Source organism: Leptonychotes weddellii, chromosome 4, assembly GCF_054177405.1.
Source record: "Leptonychotes weddellii isolate Sample4059 chromosome 4, ASM5417740v2, whole genome shotgun sequence".
NCBI lineage: Eukaryota > Metazoa > Chordata > Mammalia > Carnivora > Phocidae > Leptonychotes > Leptonychotes weddellii.
This window is the reverse complement of record NC_138372.1, coordinates 49,937,481-49,950,995: the sequence shown is the minus strand read 5'-3', so window position 1 is coordinate 49,950,995 and position 13,515 is coordinate 49,937,481. Positions and strand designations below refer to the sequence as shown.

General features: G+C 41.9%; 1 protein-coding gene and 1 long non-coding RNA gene across 10 annotated transcripts in view; one reads left to right on the top strand and one right to left on the bottom strand.

Moving 5' to 3' along the window:
- The first annotated feature begins 399 nt into the window (after positions 1 to 399).
- Positions 400 to 9,518, top strand: LOC115938885 (uncharacterized). 4 transcript variants are annotated; one of them, XR_014144907.1, is made up of 6 exons: positions 400 to 618; positions 963 to 2,338; positions 5,485 to 5,585; positions 6,713 to 6,820; positions 6,928 to 6,991; positions 7,829 to 9,518. It is a non-coding gene; the product is annotated as an uncharacterized LOC115938885 (long non-coding RNA). The 4 variants fall into 4 exon arrangements; XR_014144905.1 differs by having other exon boundaries at positions 963 to 2,038; positions 2,172 to 2,338; positions 6,713 to 9,518; XR_014144906.1 differs by having other exon boundaries at positions 6,928 to 9,518.
- Positions 9,519 to 9,719: 201 nt separating this feature from the next.
- The window catches only part of PDE4B (phosphodiesterase 4B), a 428,537-nt gene continuing 424,741 nt past the window's right edge, over positions 9,720 to 13,515 (bottom strand). For all 6 annotated transcript variants that reach the window (XM_081818568.1, XM_081818569.1, XM_081818570.1 and 3 more), the window contains one exon: positions 9,720 to 12,039. In XM_081818568.1, coding sequence (XP_081674694.1) covers positions 11,674 to 12,039 — 366 coding nt within the window. In that variant the 3' untranslated portion in view covers positions 9,720 to 11,673. The remainder of the gene's footprint in view (positions 12,040 to 13,515) is intronic.

Sequence of the window (13,515 nt, the reverse complement as noted above, 5' to 3'; positions counted from 1 at the left end):
AGAAGGAGATAGGCCCTTAACCAAGAATACACAAGTACCATGCTCTTCTGCTAGACTTGCCAAATAAAGCAAAGAGGTGTTAGGAGAGCATCTCTATTCTTTAAGTGGTTTCATGTTTCTAGGCATATTATTTACCAGTGTACTGAAAGGACTTACCAATGTGTTTTTTATTCATAATTGCTGATCTTTGAGAAATCAGAGAGAACAAAAAATATGTCATAAATCTGGGTGTGTGTGATAGACAAATATTATCCCAACCATTAGAAAGAAAGGTAGAATCTAGTACAGATTGTCAAGCATGACATCAATTGTCTGAGAAATTCTAAAACAGATTATTAAGGTATGGTTTGTAGGTCATTTGGCAGAGGAGTTTTCTAAGATCGAGTCATGCTATAATGGTCTCTTTTCTCAGTTAGGGTTAGTAGATTGTACCACGTAGGCAAGTGCTTTAGACATGATATGTCTCAATTTCACAAAAGCTTTTGATCATGTTTTTCCTGATATGTTGGTGCACATAGGTGAATTTATAGTTGGGGCACAAGTGGATTTATAGTGGACTCACTGCCATTGCCCATGGAACACTGACTAATGGACTGATGCTGATCTGGAAGGCTGCTGGTGACTTAATACATTTCCATTCCTTGTCTTGTCCTGGTTAACATTTTACTAACAATGTAAATGAAAATATAGAATACATGATAATCAAAGATTTAGGTAACAGATCCTAGGGGGTGGGTCAAGGCTAATGAATTATTGGAATCATAATTTAAAATTATTTTTAGGCTAAAAACAATGTATATTTTAGAATTAAAATGAAAAATATAAAGATTTTTCCCATACATATGCATTGATTTACTAGCCTTTCATTGCATGCCTGAATGTGCTAGACACTTTGCATAAATTATGTCACTTAGTCTTTCTTAATAATCATTTGATATGGATATCATTCCTCCATTTTACAGAAAAGAAAACTGAAAATCAAACAAAGTGCTTTCTGTAAAGGTCTTAAAAGTGGTGCTGCCGCTGGTATTTACACACAGGTCAGTCTGACACCCCAGCTGAAAATGCTCTTCCCTATACTCCACTGGTTTTTCAGATGAAATGTATCAGTAAAGTGTAAATGCTACACTTAGTTGAAGAAACCCAATGCCGTGAGTGCAGAATGGAGGAGATGTGGTTTCACAGTGGTTCGTGTGAAAAGGTGTGAAGGGTTTGTTTGCCTGCAAGCACCTTATGAATCATCAGGGTGAGTCACTGACTTCTCCCCAAATGAATAAAATCTTGGGCTATGAAACAGTGCTCAGAACAAAGAAGGGCAAGAGTCATACTGTGCTCTACCATGACTGAAATATGGTGCTTGCTTCTGGGACACTCAGGATATCCTAAGAAAGCACTGTTAATGTGAGCAAGTCCAGGATAATTTGACCAGAATGACAAATTTAAGTCAAATGAAATATGGTTGAAGAAACTACAATGTAGCAAGCATGTTACCTCTAGCTATATATAGTTAACATCTGCTAATGTGTACTGGAGGCCAGACGCTAATCTAGAAGTTTTCAGCCATAATTCATTTAATCCTCAAAATAATTTTGACATAGCTTTTGTTATCATCACTTCTGTTTTACAGATAAAGAAACTGAGACACAGAGTGGTTATATCATGCTTCCTGGGGTCACATAGTCACAAACTCTGAAAGTTTGGCTCCTATCTTAAACTGGAGCAAGAAATTAGAAGAGGAGTTATATACATTATTTGGCTCCAGAAAAAAAAAAGTAAACCAGAGAGAATGCTCTAGAAGAGCACAGTTGGATTCCATCTCAAAAAGAATATTGTTTTACAATATCTCAAAAGAATTTTGCTGAGTTCTCTATTAGTAGAAGCTTTCAGTCAGGCATATTTTTGAGGGATTTGCTGCATTGGAGCAGTGTAGGCTAATATGATCTACATGTTTCCTTCTGTTTCCTTGAGCTTATCGGTGTCAGCATGGCCCCATATTGATGGAGTGGAATGTGAGCATTTATCTCCCTGGAATCTTGAGGTATATGTAGAAAAACCTAGATTAACTAGAGCAAAATTTACAGAACCCTAAATTAATCAAAAGATATTGCTACATTACGCTTTTCAAAGACAGAGGTGATTTTTTGTAAAGATTTTATTTATTTATTTGACAGAGAGAAAGAGCACAAGCAGGGGGAGTGGCAGACAGAGACAGAGGGAGAAGCAGACTCCTCGCTGAGCAGGGAGCCCGATGTGGGGCTGGATCCCAGGACACTGGGTTCATGACCTGAGCTGAAGGCAGACACTTAACCAACTGAGCCACCCAAGCGCCCTGACAGAGGTGATTTTTTAAAAAAGTATTTTAATATTCATTTATCCTTTCATCCATAAGAATATACATCCAGACTATAGAGTACCTACCATATGTAATGCTTTAATCTGATCCCATCTTTAGTTGTCTATTGCTCATTCCATTTAATTATGAGAAGATTTAGGCTCAGAAAATTTAAGCGATGACCAAATGCCCACAATTAGGAAAGGGCAGAACAAGGCCTGTAACATGGATTTATCAAACCTTGCCTCCCCCAGCATACTCTATTCCTTCCCCAGGAAAATCAAGTGGATGGATATAGTTCACAAATAATTTCAATAACATGGTTTTCTTCCTTGTTTCTTCAGTCATTCCCTCAACAAACATCACTGGCCACTCCTTTCACTTAGGGCCAGCATGGTGTCGTTGGTGGTGAGGAACACAGAGATTAAAAAAGAAGAAACAAAATGAAAAACAATTGTCCTAGCTTGGAGGGGCTCAGTGTTGAGAGGGAGACAGATTTGGAAACAGATCATTGCAATCCAGTGAGAGAAATTAAGAGTCAACTTGCCTGGAATGTACATTCTTTTCATCTTCCTATTAACTGGGTCTTCCTGTAATCAACATCCATGTTTATTCAACAAATGTTTGAGCATCAACTCTGTGCCAGGCATGGTGCTAGGCATTCTGGAAACAGAGACCAAAGCACCAGACCTGCTCCCTGCCCTCACAGAGGTTACAGTCGCTTGGTTTCGGGCACTCTGGCCAGGCTCTTCTTGAGATTTCCATGTAGGAAGCTAGAGAACATGGAGACACATCTTACTTGAAAGTTAGGCTAGAAGTTGATGAAAAAGACAAAAAGAGAATACAAACAAAATTAGTATTGAAAATAGCTATACTGGACATGACATACTGTATCCCAAAGCATCCAGAATGGCCACTTTTGTTCTTTCCCCCTGTGTTGTAACAAACCACTTTTTATTTATTTTTATTTGTGTGTCTCCACCCACGCTCACTCCAGAGCCTGCACTCGGGACACTGAGCTACAGAGAGATGTGAGAGCTGCGTTGGGTAAAGCAGGAAATGCAAAGAGGATTCTCAAGCACCAAAAGGGCCTGGTAGAATTGTTCTATCAAAGACATGGAGAGGAGTTCATGCCCTTGAAGTGATGGGGTGAAATTTGAGGGGAAGGCAAAAAGAACAGGAGATAAGATCATTACCCGAGAGCCCAAGTCCTAACCACTGAGCAGAGTTAAGCATCAGTGCAAATCTGGCAAAGGACATGGGCAGGGTTGAACCATGAGGTAGGGAAGGCATGGGAGCCATAAGGAAACCCTTGAGCTTTGCTTTCTCCTCACTTACCTCTCCGAAAGTTTGTGAGTGAGACCTCCCATTTTTACTGGGGGAAGAGAGAGTAAGATGGAGAAAGGTTCTTATATCTGAATTTCTCTTGGGAGAGCAATGTATATAATTGCATAAAGAACATATCAAGAAGCTCTGTGGTTTTGAAGGGAGAGTTCCCCAAGTCATACCCCATCAACAAAAGATGAATGCTAAGTGTGGTGCAACTGCCAGGAAAAATAACTGGTTTTGCTCCTGAGAGGGTGGTTCAGTGGGTCTGAGGACAGAGTGAAGGGAGAACAGGGAAAGGGGCAGCTGTGCAGTCCAGAGAGCAGCGTGTTGTTGACAGCGACCTCCCCAGACCCAACTGCTGCTTCTGTAAAATTCTATAAAATTACAAAGTGCTTGGCGTGGGCAGATCTCTTGAAGAACCTCCTGAAGAGGCCACATTTTGGGTCAGGGGTGATTTGGGATAAAACAGATTTAGTCCACATGGACAATTAGATAGGGAGCCTACTCACTGATAAGTTTAGGACTTTCATGACCTCTGCCCTGAACTTCAGACTCAATATACCTAATTGCCTCCACAATATCTCCACTTGGATGACCAAAAAGCACCTCCAACCCACCCAAATCTGTTCCCCTCCAAATGCCCCCATCAGAGGAAACATTCCTACCGTTCAACGGGCTGCCCAGGCCACACTCTTGGGATCTTTCTCACTCCTTTTCCTGTGCTTCCATTTTCAAATCCATCAGCAAGTCCTGTTGGCCCGCCTTGAAAATATATCTCAAATCTTCCAACTCTTAACTACCTCTACCACTGCTAATCTTGTCGAGTTCCTGTCACTTCAGAGGATGACAGCAGCAACCTCCTAACTGGTTTCTCTGATTCTGTGTTTGCCTCAGTATAGTTTGTTCTCCTCACAGAGTAATCTTTAAGAAATGCAGGTCTGATCATGTCAATCTTGTGCTCGAAGCCATCCGATGACTTGGCGAAGTCCTTACAAAAGCCTTACAATTCTCCGTGACCTGGCCACCAACTTCAGTGTCCACTCCTCTGCCTTACCTGGCGTTCCTTCTGCTTTTTGAAGTTGACAGGCACACTTTGTGTTTGCTGTACCCGGGTCTGCACCATTAGCAAAGAGTGAGGCTGGGACTCTAACCTGGGCTATGGAACTCCAGAGCCATTGTTCTTAAACTACTGTCACTTGCCAACCCCGTGGCACATATCACACTACCCAATAATGTAGTATTTATCTTCTTGTTTCCTTGGGGTCTTTCTCTCCCACTGAAAAGACAAATTGCATAAGGGCAGGGACTTTGTGTGTTTTGCTCATCATACTGTGCCTGGCACATAATTGGTGTTTAATAAATATTTGTGGAAGGAATGAAGTCTTAGCTGATATCCATATATAATGGCTGACAGTGAGGCACTTTTTATGCATTGTCCACTAGTCTTCATAGCAACCTCATCAAAAGGTCACTATCATGTGCCTCATTTTAATGAGGAGGGAACTGTGGCTTGAAGAGGTTAACTGTTTGCCCCATGTTACACAGCTAGGAAGTGGAAGAGCAGGGATTTGAACTGGGGTCTGTTCACCTTCAGAGCCTAAGCTCTTAACCCTTGGGCTATGTTTTTCCTACCACCCTAAGCTTCTTTCTCTTCTCCATGTGGCACCTAGTTACACCGAGGAAATAATTAATAATTAAATAATTAATATGTTTGAAGAACTCGGAAAGACCTTAAGAAAACAAAAATGCCTTGGTATAAAGCATTAAACTTTTTATAACTGGGTAGCACCTGTTAAGACATATAGGCTCTTCCTCTATTTTAGAGAGAAGTTTGAGGTGCAGAGAAGTTGAATGGGTGTCTAAGGCCCCCAAACTCCATGATGTTGACAAAAGACACCTGAGTAAGGAATTGGGAACTCTTCTGGTGAGTAACTGTGTATTATGGCTTGAATTATATCCTCCCTCAGATTTCTATGTTGAAGTCCTAACCCCCAGTACCTCAGAATGTGACTTTATTTGGAAATAGATGCAATTAGTTAATTAGATGTAATTAGTTAAAATGAGGTCATACTGGAGTAGGGTGGGCCCTTAACCCAATATGACTGGTGTCCTTATAGAAAGGGGAAATTTGGATGCAGGCATACAAACACAGAGAACGCTGCATAAACATGAAGGAAGAGATTAGGGTGCTGCGTCTACAAGCCAAGAATGTCAAAGGTTGCCCCAAATTATCAGAAGTTAGGGGAGAGGCATGAACAGATTCTCATAGCCCTCAGAAGGAACTGTCCCTGACCCCACCATAACCTTGCACTTCTAGCCTCCAGGACTGTGAGATAGTAAATTTCCACTGTTTAACCCCCCCCAACTCCCTCACCCTCCCCACCCCGGTTTGCAGTACTAGTTTATGGCGGCTCTACAACATTAATACACTGTGTGATCTCAGGCAGGTCACTGGCCATGTCTGAGCCTCAGTTCCTTTGTTTATAAAAGTAAAGGGGTAGACCAGATGATCTCTGAGGAATCTTTGGTTCTAAAAGTACATGGTTTCCGGGACGCCTGGGTGGCTCAGTCGTTAAGCGTCTGCCTTCGGCTCAGGTCATGATCCCAGGGTCCTGGGATCGAGTCCCGCATCGGGCTCCCTGCTCCTTGGGAGCCTGCTTCTCCCTCTGCCTCTCTCTCTCTCTCTCTGTCTCTCATGAATAAATAAATAAAATCTTTAAAAAAAAATTACATGATTTCCTTATTCCAGGACTCAGAAACCAATACATTTTTTTAAATTAATTCATTAGTTAATTAATTAATATAAGAGAGAGAGAATCTCAAGCAGACTCCCAGCTGGACACAGAGCCAGATGCAGGACTCAATCTCATGATCCTGAGATCATGACCTGAGCCGAAATCAAGAGTCAGACACTTAACTGACTCAGCCACCCAGGTGCCCCTTCCAACACCTTTTTTTTTGGTTTAAAAGGCTTTAGGCATGGGGTTGCATTTTACCCTTGCATAAAACCACTTGATTCAGTTCAGTTTGACAAATGTGTATTTGTTCTAGATATTGGATTGGGCATTGGAGATTCAACAGGGAATAAGATCCAGCTTCTGACTTCAATGAGTTACAGTCTTTTGGAAAAGACATAAACCCAACTTCAACATATAGCAGGTGTTAATAATTATAATATTTCTCAGAACTTTATGTATATCAACTCATGTAATTCTTGCATAACCTGCTATAATCTTGGTATTACTATAATTATCTTTATTCTACAGATGATAAAGCTGAGGCACAGGAGAGTTAAGTGACTTGCCCAAGGTTACACAGCTAATTACACAGGTAAAGCACAGGATGTTCTAGGAGCTCAAGTAAGAGTCTTTATCCCAACCTTGGGGATCAGGGAAACTTCCTGTAGGAGGATACCTGATCCAAATCTTGAGGAATGTGGGAGAGAACCAGCTTGGAGAATTCTTCACAAGGGGTACAGGATGCATACAATGTGGGTTTATAAAAGGAATTTGCTAGCTTTCCTGCCCCACCTGGGTTTTACAGGTTTTAAAGCTCATGATCATTGATTTAATCAATCACTAAGACACAGGCTCGGGCTCAGAGAAGTAGCAATGGAATGGTGGAAAAGGCTTGGGATTATTACCTCCACCTGACAAATTAATAATCCCCATTTTGCTGAAGCCCAAAGAGTAGGTGAATTGTCTAAAGTCGTATGGTTAGTAAATGGAGGAGAGAGGATTTAAACCCAGGCCACTTGGCTCCAGAATCCATGCAATAAACCACCCTCCTTCACCTGAACCCCATTAGGCTTTGTTCAGTGGACAAGAACGTCCCAGACTTCCAACTCATGTCAAAATAAGCCTGTGGGAAAAGGTCAAGGGAAGGCCATCTTCTGGAACTCTGACAGTTCCTGACTCTGTAAGTCAGCCTTAGGCTCCTACACATTTTGTTAAGTACTAAGCTATCACGCTCAGCCTTGGCAGAGATGCCATAGTAATTTCTGCTTCTGCAGTAGTTCCCTGCCACTAGGAACACTGATATGCCATCATAGATACAAGAATGGTTACACTTATGGCCTATGTTATAGAACCAGATGATTAACTTTCTTTTAGATTTATCTTCGTTGTGGTTTTCCTGAGAACAAAATTATGATTTTGTGGTCTGCAGAGCAGATGGTGAGCAACACAGCAGACTGCAAGCTCCTGGACTATAGAGCTCTGTCTTACTCATCTCTGAGGCCCAGTCTCATCTCTGTACCTGAACCAGCACCTGGCCATGGTGGGTGGACAATATCTGAAGACAGTCATAGTGAAAGAGATTTGCTGTGGCCTGAATGTTTGTGTCCCTTCCCAAATTCTAACTCCCAAAGATGATGGTAATAGGAAGAGAGGCCTTTGGGAAGTGTTTAAGTCATGAGGGTGGGGGCTTCATGAATGGGATTACTGCCTTATAATAAAAGGGTCCAGAGAGATCTCTAGCCCTTTCCACCGAGTGAGGAGTCTATTTCTACCAGTTATGATCCAGGAAGTGGGCCCTCACCAGAACGTGACTATGCTGGTACCTTAATCTTAGACTTCCCAGCCTCCGGAATTGTGAGAAATAAATTCCTGTTGTTTTTAAGCTGCCCAGTCTGTGGTGCTTTATCATAGCAGCCTGAACGGACTGACAAAAGCCTTAGCTCCAAGCATGACTCTCTCTTCAGGAGCGATAGCTCTCCACTCAAATTGCACCTGGGGAAAATTTTTAAAATCTGGTCCCCAGGGCTCTTGGGAATTCAAACAGAATCTAGGGGACCCAAACATTAATATTTTTAAAAAAAATTTATTCTCCAGGTGATTCTTATTTGCAGCAAGGATTAAAAAACATTTCCCTGTAGAAAACATACCTGCACATATTTATAAATATTTATAGCTGTAGACTTTATAAAAGTCACACCTGTGACTATGCTAACCAATTCACTTTGTCACTTAATCTGTAAGAGCTCAGGGATGGGGGTGGAATCAGAAATCAGGGATGGTAGGTAGCTAAGTGCCGTAAACATCAGCTCTACAACCGGCAGGCAGACTGGTTCCGCAATGTTGGCTCATCTTGTCTTTGTAAAGAAATTCAGGAAATTTAGTTTCTTGAGTGGAATTCTTCTAGAGCAGACCCACTTACTAGTTCACAAACATTTCCCTGTGGTTAAAATATTACATTACCTGCTGATTCTTGTTTGTGGCCTTTCACCACACACACACACACACACACACACACACACACACACACACTTCTTAGGATAACATTTTTTATTTTATTTTTTTAAGATTTTATTTATTTATTTGACAGAGAAAGACACAGCGAGAGAGGGAACACAAGCAGGGGGAGTGGGAGAGGGAGAGGCAGGCTTCCCGTGAAACAGGGAGCCCAATGCGGGACTTGATCCCAGGACCCTGGGATCATAACCTGAGCAGAAGGCAGACGCTTAATGACTGAGCTACCTAGGCGCCCCAGGATAACATTTTTTAAAGCTGATTTTAAAACTTCAACAGAGCATTTAAGTATTCTGCCTATGAAATTTATAAAGCTCTTTCCAGAAAGAAAAGCATAACCATATGACCAATAGGAGACTCCATGAATCATCGAAAAGACCATGAACCAGTGCTCTGCCAATGGTGCTTGAAGATGACTCTTTGGACCTCAGATTCTTCATGTGTCAACTGAATCAGTGGGACCATTTGACTACATGAAGCTAATGTTCTGTGATGCTATGATTCATTTTTCTGGAGGACCCAGCCAAGTTGGAGATTCCCTTGGTTTATCTAGTGGATTAAACTTTTCAGATTCTTACAGTGGTTTTGTTTGCTTTTCTTTAACCACCTCCCGCATCACTGAGCTGTGAAACATGTGAAATGTTCCAAGCTAGGGGACTTTTTGGACACAGATTCTGAAACTTCAGTTGAGAGGTTGGCCAGGCAAAGTGGTTGGTTTTCTCTGTGGGGTAGGGTAGGAGAGAAGAGAAAGAAATATCTGCTTTTAATAGGTCAGAACTAACCACAAAATAATTGGGCCTACAGTCTAATCTAATCATGCTTTTGTTTATTCACTTCATATAAAAGTCTCTTACGAATGCATCTGAGCACAATATATAATAATAATAATACTATAACATACATTGTGAGAAACTTTTGAAAACAATAAAATGTCCACCTGAAATATGCAGGGTAAATAGACATACAAACCCATTGGTCATGCACATTGTGCCATTTCTTTAACTAGTGAGTTACAATGCTGAACTGAAAGCTTGGAATATATTTTACAAATGGGAGACGGAAGCCAATAAGAGGCCTAACAAGTGTTATCAGAAGCTTCACATTTGCATAATTTACTATATCAGTTCACATTTTATTATAAAATTCACATTGTTTTATTGTTTGGGGTTTTTTTTGTAATTAATTGGAACATGACATTCCTGCTTAACGGCTGGCAGGAGGCTTTTGCTTCAAAATCAATAGTTTGGGAACTTAGAAGAACCGTCTGTGAGCAAATGTAGTGTTGCTGTTTAAACCAAAGCCACGATGAGAGTAGAACCCAGTTATAACCCAACTCACGCGGACACAGATTTGGATAGAACATGGGTGAAAACTACATCCCTTTGCCCCCTACCCCTATCAAACTATACAAAAGTAAAAGCTCAGTATAAACCATTTAGTATCGAATGTGAGAATCCTATTTCCAAAACTGGTTCACAAAGGGGTTGTGCAGTATGAGCAACTCAGACAGGGAAGAGGGCAGACCTTCTGAATAAAAGCCCACAGATGTCCTCACCGGGGAGGGGGTCGTATGTCTCTCTTAAGCGATTTCCAGGTTATATAATACACCATACAAAATGTTACAAGAAAAGTCGCAACTCTTAGGCAGAGTTTTCTACACAAATGTAACACCACCATTGGCAGGCAATGTTAGATATATAAATTAATAACTTACAAAACATTACATTATATACATGAAGTAATAAATATACTGTTATAAACAGAAATGGAGGTGTTAGCGCAGAAGGCAGTTCAAGAGAAAGACGGCAGCATCAAATTGGAAACGGTGTGTCACTGGGTAGAGAACGAGGCGGGGAGGGGACAGGATGGGGTGTGTGTGCAGGGCCCAGTGGCTCAGGGCTACAGGACACAACATGGCGCACTGCCTCATCGAGCTGAATTTTACACAGACTGTTATTGGGAATGACATGACTACCCCTTCCTACCTCTTAGTTTGTTCACTTTTATTCTGTTTGCAGCACAAAAAGTGAAGTTCTAAGAGGAGAAAAAAAATACTGCTGTAAGCAGGCAGACAGAGATAAGTTATACGGGCAACTGTGAAGCTGGATGGGACCATAGGGGAAGGAAGTAGAATGTGGTTAGAAGCGTATCCTTTCTATTTGCAAAAGTAACTGTAGTAAAGTGAAAGATATTGCCCAAGAAAGAAGGAAGACCATTTTCTTTCCTTTTTTTTTCCCCAGAAAGAGTCAAAAAAGTTTATGTCAACTTTGAACGCTTATCTGTGTAGAAGTTGATACTAAACTCTAGGTATTCAACAGGCATTTTAAAGACGTGAAAATGTTTTACAAAAAAGGCACACAGGTTGGCAGACGAGGGGACAGGTGAGCAGGTTCATAAATGAAGTTATTAATCAGTCAGTTCAGTCACTAGGGGGGACAGATTCCCAAAACTTAGTGCAGAAAAAAATCTCTCAGTTTTGTGTCTTCCATTTTCAAGCCATTTACTCAGGATCTGACCTTGGCCTCCAGTACCAGATAAAGCTTCAGCTCTCCACTAAGCTTGCAAACAAGGCAAGTCAACCGTGGGATTTTCTGAACTGCCGTTTGCTTCATGGTCTCGCATTCTGGCTCCCAACTCAAGTAACTGGAAAGGCCACATGGCCCTTGTCCCGTGCAGGCCTACGCCCCCATGATGGGCTGGCCCTACTATTCAGCTGGCATGCTTGGTAAAGGTGGAATGTTCATCTCCACACGGAGAAGGCAATTATGTGTCAGTCGGGGACTTGTCTTCTGCCCCAGTGTCTCCATCAGTCTCTCCTAGCGAATCCCTATGGTCAGGGTCAATCACACAAAGTGTCTTTGTGCTGCTGAAATAATTGTGACCCTCTCCCTCTTTGTCAGGGCCTTCGGAATCCTCCTCTTCAAGGGTCAGTTCAAACTGAAACTTCTCCATCAGACCCTGACAATCTCTGTTCTGCTCGTCCAGCGGTGGGGAGGGACTCTGGGGTATCATGCTCTGATACCAGTTCCTGTTATCTTCTAATGTATCCAGAATGTCCTGGGCGTCAGGCTGCACCAGATCTGCCCAGGTCTCCCACAGTGGATGCACGATGTAGTCAATGAAACCAACCTGGAAAAAAATAAGGTTACATGTCGATTATTATGATGGGCTCTTGAAAACCAAACAAGTTGTTCTGGTTTCTAGGCAAAGAAAGAGGCACAACAAGCTAAGAGAGATCAATAATGATGGATTCCCCTATTTGAGCACATACTATACGGTACACCATGCCCTGGACGTAATATATACGTTATTGCTCTTACGTCCGCAAGGTAAGTATTGCTACCCACCCTTTACAAAGGAGGAAGCTAAGACTCATTGAGATGAAATATCTTGTCAGAGATCACAGAGCCGGTAAGTGGTAGAGCTGGGACTTGGACCCAGCTCCGTCTGATTCCCAAGCCTGTGTTTGTCTCACTATAACTGACTACTTTTCCTCTTCTGTGTGCCAGATAAGAAGTCTGGATGTAACTCTGGTTGGGGATGACTTTGTCACTACTTGGATTCTGTGAGTCATTCTCCGAAGAAGGAAGCTCCAGGTCTAATGAATTCTGACTCAAGATTCTTTCCCTGATAGATTTAAAATATGCTGCCATTCCAAAATGAAGAGGAGACAGCCCCTGATGACTCTGAAATTTCTCAAGTTCCGTGGAATGCTTTTGTTTGTAGACGACTTTGGTAAAACATCTGAATATACTTCCAGTGCCTAAACAAACAAATCTCCCCTCTGTGGACATGTCTGCAATTGTCTTAGATCCACAGGGTACGGTCACTTCCATCAGGAGAAAGGAGGGAAAATAAAAACAATTAAGCAGTTCCTTTGCTAGTGTTCCTGTGAATAAATACGAGGCTTATGGCTCTGTTATGGTTTACACAGGGGCTATGCATCCTGCATGAGCTGGCTCTGTGGCCTTATGCTGACCTCTCCATTGTCAGACAAACAGGAAACACTGGGGGTGGGGGCAGGTTGTGAAAAAGAATAGGCACTAGTTGAATGAGGGAATGGAATTCCCCTGTCCTGGTCTGGGGGACTGGAGAGATGCTGGGTCCGGATGCAGAGGTAAATGAGCAAGAGCAACGTATATGCATCCATGGGACATGATACAGCTCTCTTTCCACACTACTGGAAACCTTTCCTTTTTTTTTTTTTTAAGATTTTATTTATTTAATTAATTAACAGAGACAGAGAGACAGCGAGAGAGGGAATACAAGCAAGGGGAGTGGGAGAGGGAGAAGCAGGCTTCCCGCCAAGCAGGGAGCCCGATGTGGGGCTCGATCTCAGGACCCTGAGATCATGACCTGAGCTGAAGGCAGTCGCTTAACCAACTGAGCCACCCAGGCACCCCTGGAAACCTTTCCTTTAACAACATTCTGGTTTTTGGCAAATCATTTAATACATCGAAGTTCATATGTGACTCTTTTATATCTGTATCTACCTGTATCTATATATTTATATCTATCATCTATCCATCTATCTATCACCTATCTATTGACCTATCTATCGTCTATCTTCTCCTCCCTGGTGCTTCCCTAGTCTTAACATAACTC